The sequence below is a fragment of the Tamandua tetradactyla genome, chromosome 13 (assembly GCF_023851605.1).
Source record: "Tamandua tetradactyla isolate mTamTet1 chromosome 13, mTamTet1.pri, whole genome shotgun sequence".
NCBI classification, from domain to species: Eukaryota; Metazoa; Chordata; class Mammalia; order Pilosa; family Myrmecophagidae; genus Tamandua; species Tamandua tetradactyla.
Window position 1 is genome coordinate 56,570,972 of NC_135339.1, and position 12,613 is coordinate 56,583,584.

At 43.4% G+C, this 12,613-nt stretch overlaps 1 protein-coding gene across 50 annotated transcripts in view; it reads right to left on the bottom strand.

Annotated features, from left to right (window-relative positions):
• Window positions 1-12,613, bottom strand: part of SORBS1 (sorbin and SH3 domain containing 1) — a 229,872-nt gene that overhangs the window by 98,839 nt on the left and 118,420 nt on the right. For 41 of the 50 annotated variants that reach the window (XM_077125511.1, XM_077125507.1, XM_077125552.1 and 38 more), the window contains 3 exons: window positions 10,488-10,616; window positions 3,360-3,386; window positions 3,132-3,244 (listed from right to left, as the gene is read on the bottom strand). In XM_077125511.1, coding sequence (XP_076981626.1) covers window positions 3,132-3,244; window positions 3,360-3,386; window positions 10,488-10,616 — 269 coding nt within the window. The remainder of the gene's footprint in view (window positions 1-3,131; window positions 3,245-3,359; window positions 3,387-10,487; window positions 10,617-12,613) is intronic. The other 9 variants (XM_077125531.1, XM_077125528.1, XM_077125541.1 and 6 more) reach the window with 1 other exon arrangement.

Below are 12,613 nucleotides of genomic sequence, written 5' to 3' on the forward strand. Positions count from 1 at the left end.
AGAAAGGAGCACTTTGCATCACATTTCCCCTCCTCTCAACCAGCATAGCTCCTAGCTCCTCTTCAGGTCTTCACGGGACAGAGGGTTGGGAAATGGGCTGAATGTCTGATCTTCATTTTACCGAGAGTCATCTACCAGCCTGTGCTCAACTGGGGAATCACAGCCCACAAAATGAGGAAAGTTCATTTTCCTGGATTTTCTTCCCTGGTCTTTATCTTTAAAGATAGCCCTGCACTGGAAGGAAATGAAAGCCTTCCTCCAAACTGCAGAAGTGAGATATATTAGAGCTTGGTCAATATCTGGTGAATGGGTTGTAATCAAAAAATGGGGAGTTACCATATTTCAGAGCAATATGGCCATATGTACCAACCCCAAACACAAAATGAGCAGCAACCCTTCATCAGAGAGCTCAAACAAAAACTTTGAGATGAACTCACTTGGTTTTGATTAACTTAGCAGCCTAAGTAGGGGCATGTTTATGGACTAAATGATGCTTTCTAGAAACAAAACATGTGAACTACTATGTACCAAAGGGACTGCAGGATAAGTTAATAATAGCTGCTATGGATGTAAGTAAAAGACTATTTTGATTTGGGCTCAGATTTACTTTTACTTTGAGCTCACGGGTCTCGCATGTGATTCCTTCTTGTCCAAAGATAGGAATCAATTTAATGAGTGTTTAACTTAATTTGGTTGTAGCCATATATGATGGCAGGGCTGTATTATATCAGGCCTCAAGCCTTCCCAAAGCTTTGACCCTTTAGAGGATGCTTCCCCCGAGTGTTGACAATATACTTAGAGCCAGAAGTCTTCCTGTCCTGGGACTTCATTAGGCCCTAAAGGAGGAGGGGGGATAGATCCAGCAACATTACATGGAAGGAACTACTTTCCCCATCACATCCCTTTTTTTAAAAAAAAGCACTATAGGAACCACAGAGGCAGTTCAAATTCCTACCCTTCAATATTAACTGAAATCCATTTACTTTTTTAGAAGGTGGGTCAGAAAAAAAATGGGGCTGCCTGAAGAATCTGACATGTTCATATAAAGTTCCAAAAACTACCAATCCACTTCCACTGGGGTCCACCATGACACTGATGTCAGAGAGAGGGAAGCACCTGTTCCCAGTTACTCAGGTGGGAAGAGCAGGGGCTAACAGGAGGAAAGGCCTATGGGAACATCAGGAGACAGGATTCCCATCCGGCCCAAGAGTCTCCTGGATCCCATCGTGGTCTTTTGAGAAGATACTGGGACTGCAGGAGTCTGAGGACTTTCTTCAGTTAAATCCAAGTCAGGGCAATCACCAGATCAGCCCACCTTGGCTTGGCCTGTGGCAGTATACCCTTAGCTCTGGCAACAGCTATATACAAGAAGTCAATTTTGAATTTAGAAAGAAAAATCCAAGAGGTAACACATGATCTAAAGATTTTTGAAATTTGGATAACCAATTTTCGTTTGTTGTTAGGATAACCAATTTTATCATGAAAATGCAAAATACCTCTACATTCAACAATTTAGCAGACTCTCCTTAAAGGAGCCCCAGGAAAAAGAAAATTCTTGCAAAGTGACAGATAATAAGAAAACATATTTGAAGTGGATATTACAGAATGTTTTATCCTTAGTAGACCATAAACTCCTTGAGGGAAATGTTTAATGCAGTGATCTGAACAGATGTTCAATAAATCCACGTTAAATAAAATATTTTTAAAATACTTAAGGCATATTCTATATATTGCACATGCTTTTAAAATTACCTCTTAGAAGAGCTTTTTAAGGAGCCAAAAGGAGGTACATAGTGACCCTTTGGGTTAAGGCACTGATAGTACAAGAGGGTGTGCTTCTACATTGCTTTGAACTAATCAGCACTACTCCTAATGTAGAAATAGCCAATTGTATCAGTTTCTGAGATGGTGAAAAGGAAGCAGTTCTGCTACAGACAGCATATTTATACACAGGAATGGTTTTAGAAAGGAGGAAACCATGACAAATCATTTATTGGATGACTGACCTCCAGAGTCTCTGTGTCTGACAAGGACTGCAGGCCAGCCACATTTGCAGTCCCTGCTTCTAACCAGTGACCCTGTGTGCACAAGGCTGTATCTAAGGGAGGCAAGCTATGGCAGGCTGTAGAAGGGCTTAGGCTGCTGCTCAACACACAAGGCAGATGATTTAATGACTACCTCCAAGCCTGGGAAGACACGGGTCTTCAGTGAAATTTCAAGGAAATGAAATTTCATTTCAGTGCAATTTTATGTCCTCAGGAACAGAGACAGTAGGAGAGTGGGAACTGAGGAAAGACATGGAATTTCTGAGCACCTGTGAGAGGGCAGAGGTACAGGGAAGTGGGTCACACAAAGAACCCACTTGTACAGCATTTCTTGAGCAGCACAGCTGCCTAGAACAAAAAAAGACTGCTCCATTCCATGCATGTGGCTCCTCAATGTAAAAAGTTTTCAGTGTTCCTAAATTAAAACAGGGTCCATTCCTTTCATCGAAACGGAAAACTAGCAGCAGGAGGGAAGAGCTCAGTAAACTGAGGGGGAAAGAATTAAACAAAATTATCCCTGTTCCATACTGTTCAAATTTGGAGGATATTCTTCTGTAGGGTCAAGCTATGGTTATGTACTTTCCATGGTACTGCTATTCTGACTTCAATCTGCCTGCTTCTCAGCTGCTGAATTTAGGGTCTGGGCACAGCTTCATCTGTAAGAATATAGTTTCTGGAACTCTTGCAACCCCCACTGCAGCTAATTAATAGAATAAACCCCAAAGCACACTCTTCTCTTGAATATTAAACCCTAAAAAGTTTTATGTTGCTTTATTTTCACAAAAAAGCTCAGATCTTTTCCTCACTTGTTCAAGGCTAACTGTATCCCATCATTCAAAGCATTTCCATAAAACAATCAAGCCTAGGACCTATGTCAAATACCCTAGTACAGACCAACTTCATTCTGTGGTCCTACTCCCCTTGATCTCACGGTCCTTGCAGAGCTTTTCCAGAGTTGGACAGAAGCTTGACCCCAAACCTAGAGCATCATCCAGTTGAGCAAGCAGGCAGTCACAAGCCTAAGCAAAAACACTCGAGAAAAGATGCCGCTCACCCGTCTCAGTCTGTGCTTGGGCAGATGCCTACCTGGGGCTTGTCGGAAGGAAGGTTGGGATGCACACTTCTGTAGCCCTTGGCAGTGAGTGAAGAGGGCTGGGCATTTCCATTGGTGTCGGCATTGGAAGAAAACCTCCACTCATCTAAGAGGAAAACAAAACAAAACCCCCTCACTCATAGGGAAGTCTCCGTGGTCCCCACTAAATGAGGGGCCCCTGGTAGAAGGCAAAGACAGAAAGACTGCACAAGAAACCTTACCTGCTGAGGAATTCTCTGACTCCAGACCTACGTGTGATAAAAGTGATGAAAAGAAGAAGAAAAGGGGAAAAACAGAAATGGTTACAGTAGCAGGAAACAATCATGAGCCACACAGAGGGACCAAAATGGTTGTCTGACACAAAATGCCCTCAGTCACGATGGCCTAATTACCATAGGAACCCACTCTAAACCATGATGTGCTCACAGGCGCTGACCTTTGAAAACACAAGGCTCACATTCACAGTAATGAAGAAACAATTGTTCCTTGACATTCTTATTTTACAGACAAAAAGGCAACAGAACTCTCTGGTGCCCAGACCCTACTCACTGCCTCTCATTCCCCTTTGTCAAGCCTGATGCCAGTTCAGAATGACTCTGCTCATTAGCAGCCTGGGCTAACTAACAAATCTAGGAGAGGGAGAAGTGGATAGGTACTTTTTTCCACGGGTGGTGGTGCTGCGCTAGGAGCAGAAAGTGATTTAAGCTTAGAGGCATCTGCTTTGATAAGGACATGTTTTTCTCCCTGCCTGGTTTTCTTCTTTCCATTAAATGAGCCATATAAATATTTCAAACTCCAATCATCCTTCCTGAGTTTTCATCTCACTACAAGGCACCCTTGGTCTCCCCTCAACCGGCTACCATCCTACCTTCCCAACTATAACCCAATGCATCTCAGGAGCCCTGTTTTTTCCTAACTTGACCCACCTGGCACTACAAGGATGTAGAGCACAGAGGTTATGAGCTCAGTTGGGGAGGTAGCCGGACCTTGAGATAAATCCTGGCTTCACTACCTACGGGCTCTGTGACCCTGGGTGAGTTTATAAGCCCCAGTTTTCCCCCATAGGATAATAATCTATCTGCTTTACAAGGATTGTTAGAAGGATGAAGAGACAAAATGCAAGTGAAATGCTTGGTATGCAGGCAGTAATTTGACAGATGTCAGTAAATGTTTGCCATTTGTCATCCTCTTCTGCAAAACTCTTGCCTCTATTCTATATACTCCATCAAGCCCAGGGGTCAGCAAAGTTTCTGTAGAGGGCAGGATGACAAATATTTTAGGCTTTGTGGGCCATATAATGTCAGTCACAACTATTCAACTCTGCTACTATAGCACAAAAGTAGCCACAGACAATATGTAAATGAGTATGCGTGGCTGTGTGCCAATAACCCTTTATATTTACGGACAATGAAATTTGAATTCCATATAATTTTCACGTGTCATATTCTTTTGATTTTTTTTCCTAACCACTTAAAAATGTTAAAATCATTTATAGCTCGTGGGCTGTACAACAATGGGCCAAGGACAAATCTGGATCATGGGCCATAGTTTGCCAACCCTTGACCTGGCTGATCCTTTCTTTTCCTTCTCGCTGGCTGCCTACTCTTGTCTCACTCCACATACAGTTAAAGAGCAGACTAGTATTGCAGTTCCCACAGCTTCAATGTAGGTCCCTCAGGTGCTAGAGAGGGGCCTGCCTGATTTCAAGCCGAGATTTATAAATATTTATTAAACCAGATGCTGTTAGTCACATTTGCACTTATTTAGTATTTAGTTTAGTGCACATAACTCTGTGAGGCAGGTAACCACTCTACTTCATGGATGAGGAAGCAGAGATACCAAGTGACTTGCCCAAAGTCACACAGCCAGAAAGTAGCAAAGTAGCCACCCCAGATCTCCTGCAAATGCAGTACTTTGTCCATCACCCATAACTGCCAACCCCACCATCAGCTACAACTATAGTAGAAGCTATATTTCAGAGAGGCAGTGGGAGCCAAAAGGTGTTAGGGTAAAAGGCAAGACAAGGTTTCAAGTGACACAGTAGTTTAGATGCATCAGAATTACCTGGAAATCTTGTTCAAACAGATTGCTGAGCCCTACCCACAAGAGTTTCTGATTCAGTAGATTGGAGGCAGGCAAGACTCAAGAATTTGCATTTCTAACATTCTCAGGTGATGTTGCTATGGTCTCAGGTGATGGGTTCTATGAGGATTCAGAGATGAGGTAGGCGAAAATATCTCTAAAAGTGTCCATTTTTAACACTCACTGTTGCTTCCATTCAGCTCCCTGGTCCCGAGACTTCCTCACACCTGGCAGGCCCTCAAACACCAGTTGATGCACTGTGATGTGTCACCTTTGCCTTTCAGGAAAACTTTCACTCTCTGGTCTACACAGAAGGAATTTCTCAGAATGGCCACATTTTTCAGATTGGTTGGGCATCAAAACATTTTTCTCTTTAAATTGCAATAATGTCGAATGAAAACCTTTCTAAAGTGCATTTCACACTTTTCATGGACACTTTGAGCTTAGTGAAATCTTGAAGACACAGCAACCACAGAATGGACAGGTATGACTGAGGCATAGCTGAGGCATGTGAGGCCATCAGAATCTGTGCTACATAGCCCCAGGCTGCAGGGATTGGGGGATGCTTGGTCCTTCCCCGCGTGTATTACTTCTATCGTATACCTTACCATCCCATCTTCCTGAGTTGTTACATCTGGTCTACCTTGGTCTGTCGAGTCATTCTATGAAATTTATTAATTCATGTATAAACTATATATCAGCAGGTTCTGCATGAGGAACAATCTATATGAACTTTGTATATGAACTTTGCCCTGTTATCTTGCCTACTTTGTGGTTCGCAGTCAGGTTATCAAACAGATGTGTCACGGAAAGTAGAGATGTGTGGCTGTCCCTCCAAACCTCTAGGTATCATAAAGGAACTATCATCTTTGCATCAAATTTCTTAGTCTGTGTCTTGACTATCTAATTGCATGCCCTGTGGCAAATGACTTAGCCTTATCTGTGAAAGGGAGATATTATCTACATCTTTTGAGTCATGAGACTAAATGACAGTATCTGGCACAAAGTAGGTGCTTAATAAAATCAGAATCCAAATCACAAGGAAAAAAATTTCCCCAAACACAGAAACAAATTAGACATTGTTGATCTCCACCAACTGATAAATAGCTTTAAGAACAAAACATCCTTGGGGATCAATTCACTTTTTCTTCTCATTCCAAGTTTTTAAAACTGTTCCACTTCCCCCACCACAAACAGGCAGTTTCCAAGACCTCTTCAAGCATTCCTCTATTCCTTATTAAAAGAGTGCTGTACTTCCAATGTTTCATTAGCCTCATTTGTTACCTAGTCATCTGAATGAACCTCAAAAGTTGGTAGCCGCTTCAAAGTGAAAAAGAAAAGAAAAAAAAAAAGTTGGTAGCAGCCCAGGGCTATTCGTGCCTGAATGCAGGATGAAATTTTATACACATAATCATCAACTACTAATTTTTTATTGAGGAGACTGTCAAAATGATTCTTCCAACAAACATATCCTCAGAATTCCCAGGGCAGGGGACATGGAGAAAGCCTTGGAAAGCTGCATCCCAGGGAAGGTTTGCCATGCTGAAGAGACCAAGTATTTCAACAAGAAGCAAAAATTTTGCCTTATCATTTCCTCCATCTATTCTTTACATACAATCTTTCCTGGTCTGTGGCCTGATATTCTCTATCTCATTCTGGCCTAATTTCATTTTAGCCTGCACTAAAGATTTCGTTGCTAACAACTCTTCTGGGGACATTATGATAATTTTCATTGAGGTGGTCTTGATGTTTCCCATAGAGTATCCAAGAGTTAGAGGTGTTCAAAGTGGACCTGACTGAAGAGTGTCCCGAAGCATATGTGTACTTATTTTTCATTCACGCATTCTTTTAAGAAAGACTGTGATTTAGCAGAAGTGAAGAGGTGATTTTAACTGCTTCAATACCAGTCTTTCTTTTAGGATATCTTTTTGCTGTCATTTCTGGAGAGCAAATCTGAGAGTCAAACTAGAGGAAATGAGCTGATTCTAAGTCCAACGTTCTTTACGTCCAAAACTAACTCTGCAGTCAAAAATCATGCAAGTAAGGACTGGAGCCAATTGGCACAGAATTAACAAAACTTAAGATTGAACTGGACCTTGGCAGCCAAATCAGAACACAGGAATTGATAAAATAAGCCACGAATCTTCGGGCAAAACCCGATAGGAAATCTGGTATCCACCATGAGCTCAGGCTCCTTGTCGCCTATTGAGTAAAAACACCCTGACTTGGGGATACAGGTCGAGTCACTCTCGACCAACACTGCCAAGACCCAGACCTGGCTAGACATGAGATCAGGAAGTAGGGAGTCAGTACTGGGATTACCACAATTCTTTCCAGATGATTCCTATCCAAAAACCAAGGTCCATATTCAGAACTTGGGAAGCTGTGGTCAGGGATCCAGAGTCAAGCTACCACTTGAGGGCGGGTGCCTGGAGGGTGGTTTTAAATTGGGCAACCACGAATGCTCGTCTGTTATTCCACCCACCTAATATTCACTCCGATGCAGAAGACTCCCAAATCCACACCACTGGATTCAAATCTCCAAATTCCTACTAGAAACTTCCTCCTAAAAGCTCTTGCTTACCAAGAAAACATATTTATATATAAAATGGGAGTTCAACATTGCATTCAATCCCTTTCAGAAAACACATCTTCATGAGTGTTGGTTTATTCTCATAGTCAATCAAGGAAGACACCTCCTGATCAGCAGGACTCTGATCCCTCCTTACTCCTGAAATATACAGTATGGAGCTCTGTGTTTCCACCCTTCTAAATACACATTCATACTTGGACCCTACTCTCCATTTCCTCGGCCACCACCCTACACCCAGGTCCTCAGACCTTAAACTTAAATGACTTCAAGCCTTTGGTAGGTCTCCCAACCCAGGGTAACTAGAATGGTCAGCATGAAAGCTGTGTGTCTGGCTCAACACCCATCCTTATTTTACAGATGAGGAAACAGAAGCTTCCTAAGGTTGAGTAATTTGCCCATATCACAAAGACAGTAAAGGGCAGAGCTCAGGCTCGATAGAGGACTACCTAGTTCTAGAACTATAACGTCTCTCACAGGATGAGGGAATTGGAACAAAAAGCAGAAATAGGGGCATCCCTGAAATATTGGTGCTAAGGGGCCATGTAAGAAAAGAAATCAGGAGGATATAGATGCTGGGTGGTTATGCAAGACTAGAACTTCTAGTTCAGACAAATAATCAACCAGATCTAAAGGGCTTTGAGGAGGCAGTTAAAGCCAGGGAGCAAGGAAGAAAGGAAGCAAAGCAGCTGGGGGACAGATGTTGGGCCTGATAAAGGACAGAGCTAGACATTACCTGGGAAAGGGCTGGGAACCGGAAGCATGAGGACGGGGATAGGAAGCATGCCCAATTCTTGGCAAGAGGTGCTCACTGCCTGACACTCAGGCTCCCATTCCAAACTGGGCATTGCCAAAAACTGCTTTCATAAGATCAGTCAAGGCCCAGGGGCCGCCAGGTTCTGGAACAGGCCTGGAGACTGGAGTGGACCAGTAAGTTTCCATCCAGAGACTTACACAGAAAGAAGAGGCAGGAATAAGAGGAGGCTGGGGGGCCACATGGACACAGGCAGCATCAGGAGCTGGCAAGTTGCTGGCCAATGGGTAGTAGTGTAAGAGGATAAAATCCCCATTCCTGAAAGTTCTTTCTCCAGAGTTATACTCTCCCCACCCCCAAATGATTCTGTGTCCACTTCCTTTCCTCTCTGGTCCCAAGGGAGTGGTTATCAGCTCAATTTAATTTATTTCCTCATCTCCCTCAAGAAAAAAAGAAAACTCCCATCCCCTAAAGCACTAATTCTCATTCCCCAGTGCTAAGTCACTCCCACATACTTTGTGCTCTTGATCAGTGTAGTGTTTTTCTCCTTTCTATTCAAACTCAGCTTGTTCCTTCCTGCCTACTCTACCCTAGTGTATAATCTTGAATTTATCCCCAGGAATGGGGCATCAGATAAATTTCCAAAATTCCCAGAATCACAGAGTATTTTGAAATGGAAAGGCTTGGAAACTATCTTGCCAGAGTCCCTCATACTTTACATGGGCTTCAGAAGCACTCTGATTTACCCATGGTCAGAAAGCAAGCTCGTGAACCAAGAATCCACTCCTGATTCTTCAGTTGCAACAAACAGCCTCTTGCCCTTACCTAATAAATACACTCAGAATTACTCTCCCTTTTCCTTTCTTAACCCCATTTCTCATCACATTTCCCTACAACAAGCTTAACATCTGGCATAAAGATGATACTGAATGAATGTCTGTGGATGTGGATTCAATGATGTTGATTTACCAGGAGGAAAATAATCTAGAGGGTTAGTTTACTATAGGTTGTGAATGACTGACAGCTTCCCCCTAATTATTCAGAATATTTGCATTTTAAAATGCGATCTTTTTTCACCCAAATTAGCTGGTATAGTTTTGTGAGATATAAGGGAGTTACTCTGGGACTAGTTTCCTAAAGACCCACAAATCACCATGCGTGAGTTCTACATTAGAGTCACACTCTAACCACTAGGGGGAGCCCACGGCTTTCTCTCCTACACCGTGGCTGGAGGTTGAGGAGGTCATTTTACTGGGACATTCAGTCGCAGGCATGGATGGCATTTCTCTTTGAATCATTCCTTGGGATTCTCTCTTCCCCAGGTGTCCTCCAGCTTGGGAGCTAGATCTTCCCCAGTTAGGCCTGGAGAGGCTGGGTTAGGCTAGTTTTAGGAAGAAATTATTTTGCCTCCTCTCCTCGGGCCCACCTCTCCTGGAGATGAGAGTAAGAGCAGGTCATTGGGCTGCCTGCACTTCTCAGCCTCCCTTGGCTTCTTCTCCAGTCCAAGCCCTGCCTGGATGGGTTGTAGTCAACCTCTCAGAAGCAGGAATAGGCTCAGAGAAATCTAGCTTCTAGCTCATCTCACCACAGCCTCCCCATACCCCTATGCATCTCAGTCCACACAAGCACACACCGCAAAACCACTGGCTCTTTTAACAGGGTTATCTGTTCACTTGCTCAGTTAAAAAATGCTAAAATAAAGTGGTGGTCACTGCTGTGCCTTCACCTGAAAGCTTGTGAGCACCTGTCATTTCAGGGCTTTATTACCATGACCAATCAGAGAACAGAAAAGGAACTGCCTGTCTTGAGTCCCCTGGGAGTCAGGAGGCAGCTGATAAATTCATACCCCCTGAGAACAAGTCAGAGGGCCTCCCTCTCCAGCCAGTGGTTGAACCTCTCCCTCCGGTCTGAGGGGTAGCGCACCTGGTTTGCTTTCAGAGTGTGGGATTTCCTGAGCGCTCACAGGGCTACTGCTTGGGATTTCCCTGTAGGAGGACGAGGCCCGCAGAGTCACCGCTCCCTTCCCGGTGCAGATTTTTGTTGGATCCATGTCTGTAAAGAAAAGACCCAAAAGAGAAGACTGAATCCAGGACTCCCAAAGGATTAAAACAATAGTGGGTTAGCAAGTTGTTACTGCCAGGGAATGAGATGAACCTGGTTACAGCCACGCAAAGTCTTCACACATTTGTGGCCAATGGAAATTAATGAGTGGGTGGTGAAAGGGAATGGATCATGTTTCAGAGGTTTACCATATATGAGGTTAAGGAAAGAAATAAAAAGAGGCAAGAGTAAGTTCTGAGTAAACGTGCGAGTTCAAATACCAGCGGAAAACATTTCAAAATGAAAGCAGGTTTGTTCCTTTTATTAAATGAAGTTTAGATTGGTGAGCAGACTTTTAACCTATTAGTAAGGCACAACTGAAGAAAGAGTTTATGTGAGACTTCTCAAGCTTCCAGACCATTCTTCTTATAAAAGAACAATATCGGGTCTTAGGTGGTTGTTCTAGGGAGAATTGCTGTCTCTTGAAGTTTTCCAAGGGAAAAGGATAAGAAAATCTCTTTGTATCAGCATTTCAAAATCTCTGAAATAAGGAAACAGAAGAATACACTGACTTGAGAGAGAGGTCACAGGTGAGAGAGTCTCACATTCCAGACTTAATGAAGAAATTTACACCAAAGGAAATGACTAGAAACACTAAATTCTTCAGTGAACAGTGTTCACTGAATGCCAGCTGTGCCTTCACCGGGTCCGACCTCTCCTATAGTTTCACAACGGCATAATAAGAGACCCTGGTCATCTTTAAGAGTTTCATTTAGAAGGATTTCAAAATAAACTGCAAAAAGATCTAGATGCCCATCCTCTAAGAAAATTCAGTAATAGGGAGGCAGAAAACCAGTACACAAAACACAGCTCCAGAAGGCACACATGCTGAATGTTTCTCTGTGCAGCTGAGATAAGCTGAATTCCAGGGCCATTTTTTTTTAATTGTCCACAGCCTGGATCCCTGACCCAAAATAGCAAGATTAGGATTACAGGTTCAAGGTGGGCACTGGGCAGGATGTGAGCTCAAGACATGCAGCTCATCCCTATTTGGAGAGAAGCTGAGCCTCTTCTCTCTTGCTTTCCACGCCAGCAACCCCCTTTCCATCAACCCAGAACAATCATTAGTGTTATAGAAGAGAACAGATCTGTCCTGTCAGCACCTCTTCTAATGAAAGCAAAGCACAAAAACACAATGTATGGCAGAGCTGGCAGAGGACTTGAGAGCATCTGACTTGTCCAACCCAATCAAGAGGATGAGTGACTGATGTCACAATACTACTGGGAAAGTGAGTTCATGATTATTGCAAAAAGGTAAGGGGCAAACTTGCAGATCCAGTGCGCTGATGGGTTCCTAGACTCACCCCCAGGTTTGCTCAACTCCCAAAAGCACCACCGGAATAGAGCATCACCTATGCGTTATTTGTACAGAAGCAAGCTATGAGACAGGGCTGACATCTCAACTATACCATTCCCCGCCCTTGAAGAGGAGAGGCAGGAAGTGACTGCAGCTGAAGGGGGGGGGGGGGGGCAGGGGGTGTGGAATGCTCTAGGGAATGGCCCCTGGGAGCATTATAGAGGCCAATGCAAGGTTTGGCATTCAAGGCAGCTGCTTCAAATTCAGCCTAATTCAGAGGTTCCCGGCAAGAGAAAATTAATTCTGGGGATACTGGTGTTTTCAAAAAAGTATTAGGAGTTGGAAACCTCTAAGTCCACATACTTCCTAACTGCCATTGTGTATATATGTCTAACCTCTACACTGCCCCTTCTCTAAAGAGGGGAGAGGTAAAGGCATCTGTCTTCAGTTCTTCTCCACACTTACTGGCTCTCAGCAAAACACATACACACATCCATATACCCACAGAGAGGAAGAAAGGAAACCAACGGAGCAGGAAGTGAGAGAGAATGTCTCCTAAACACGCAAGGTTTAAGTCTCTAAGTATTTGTTAGAACGAAGAAGGGAAGGAAGGAAGACCATGCATGCTTTAAAAAAAAACAAAAAACAAAGA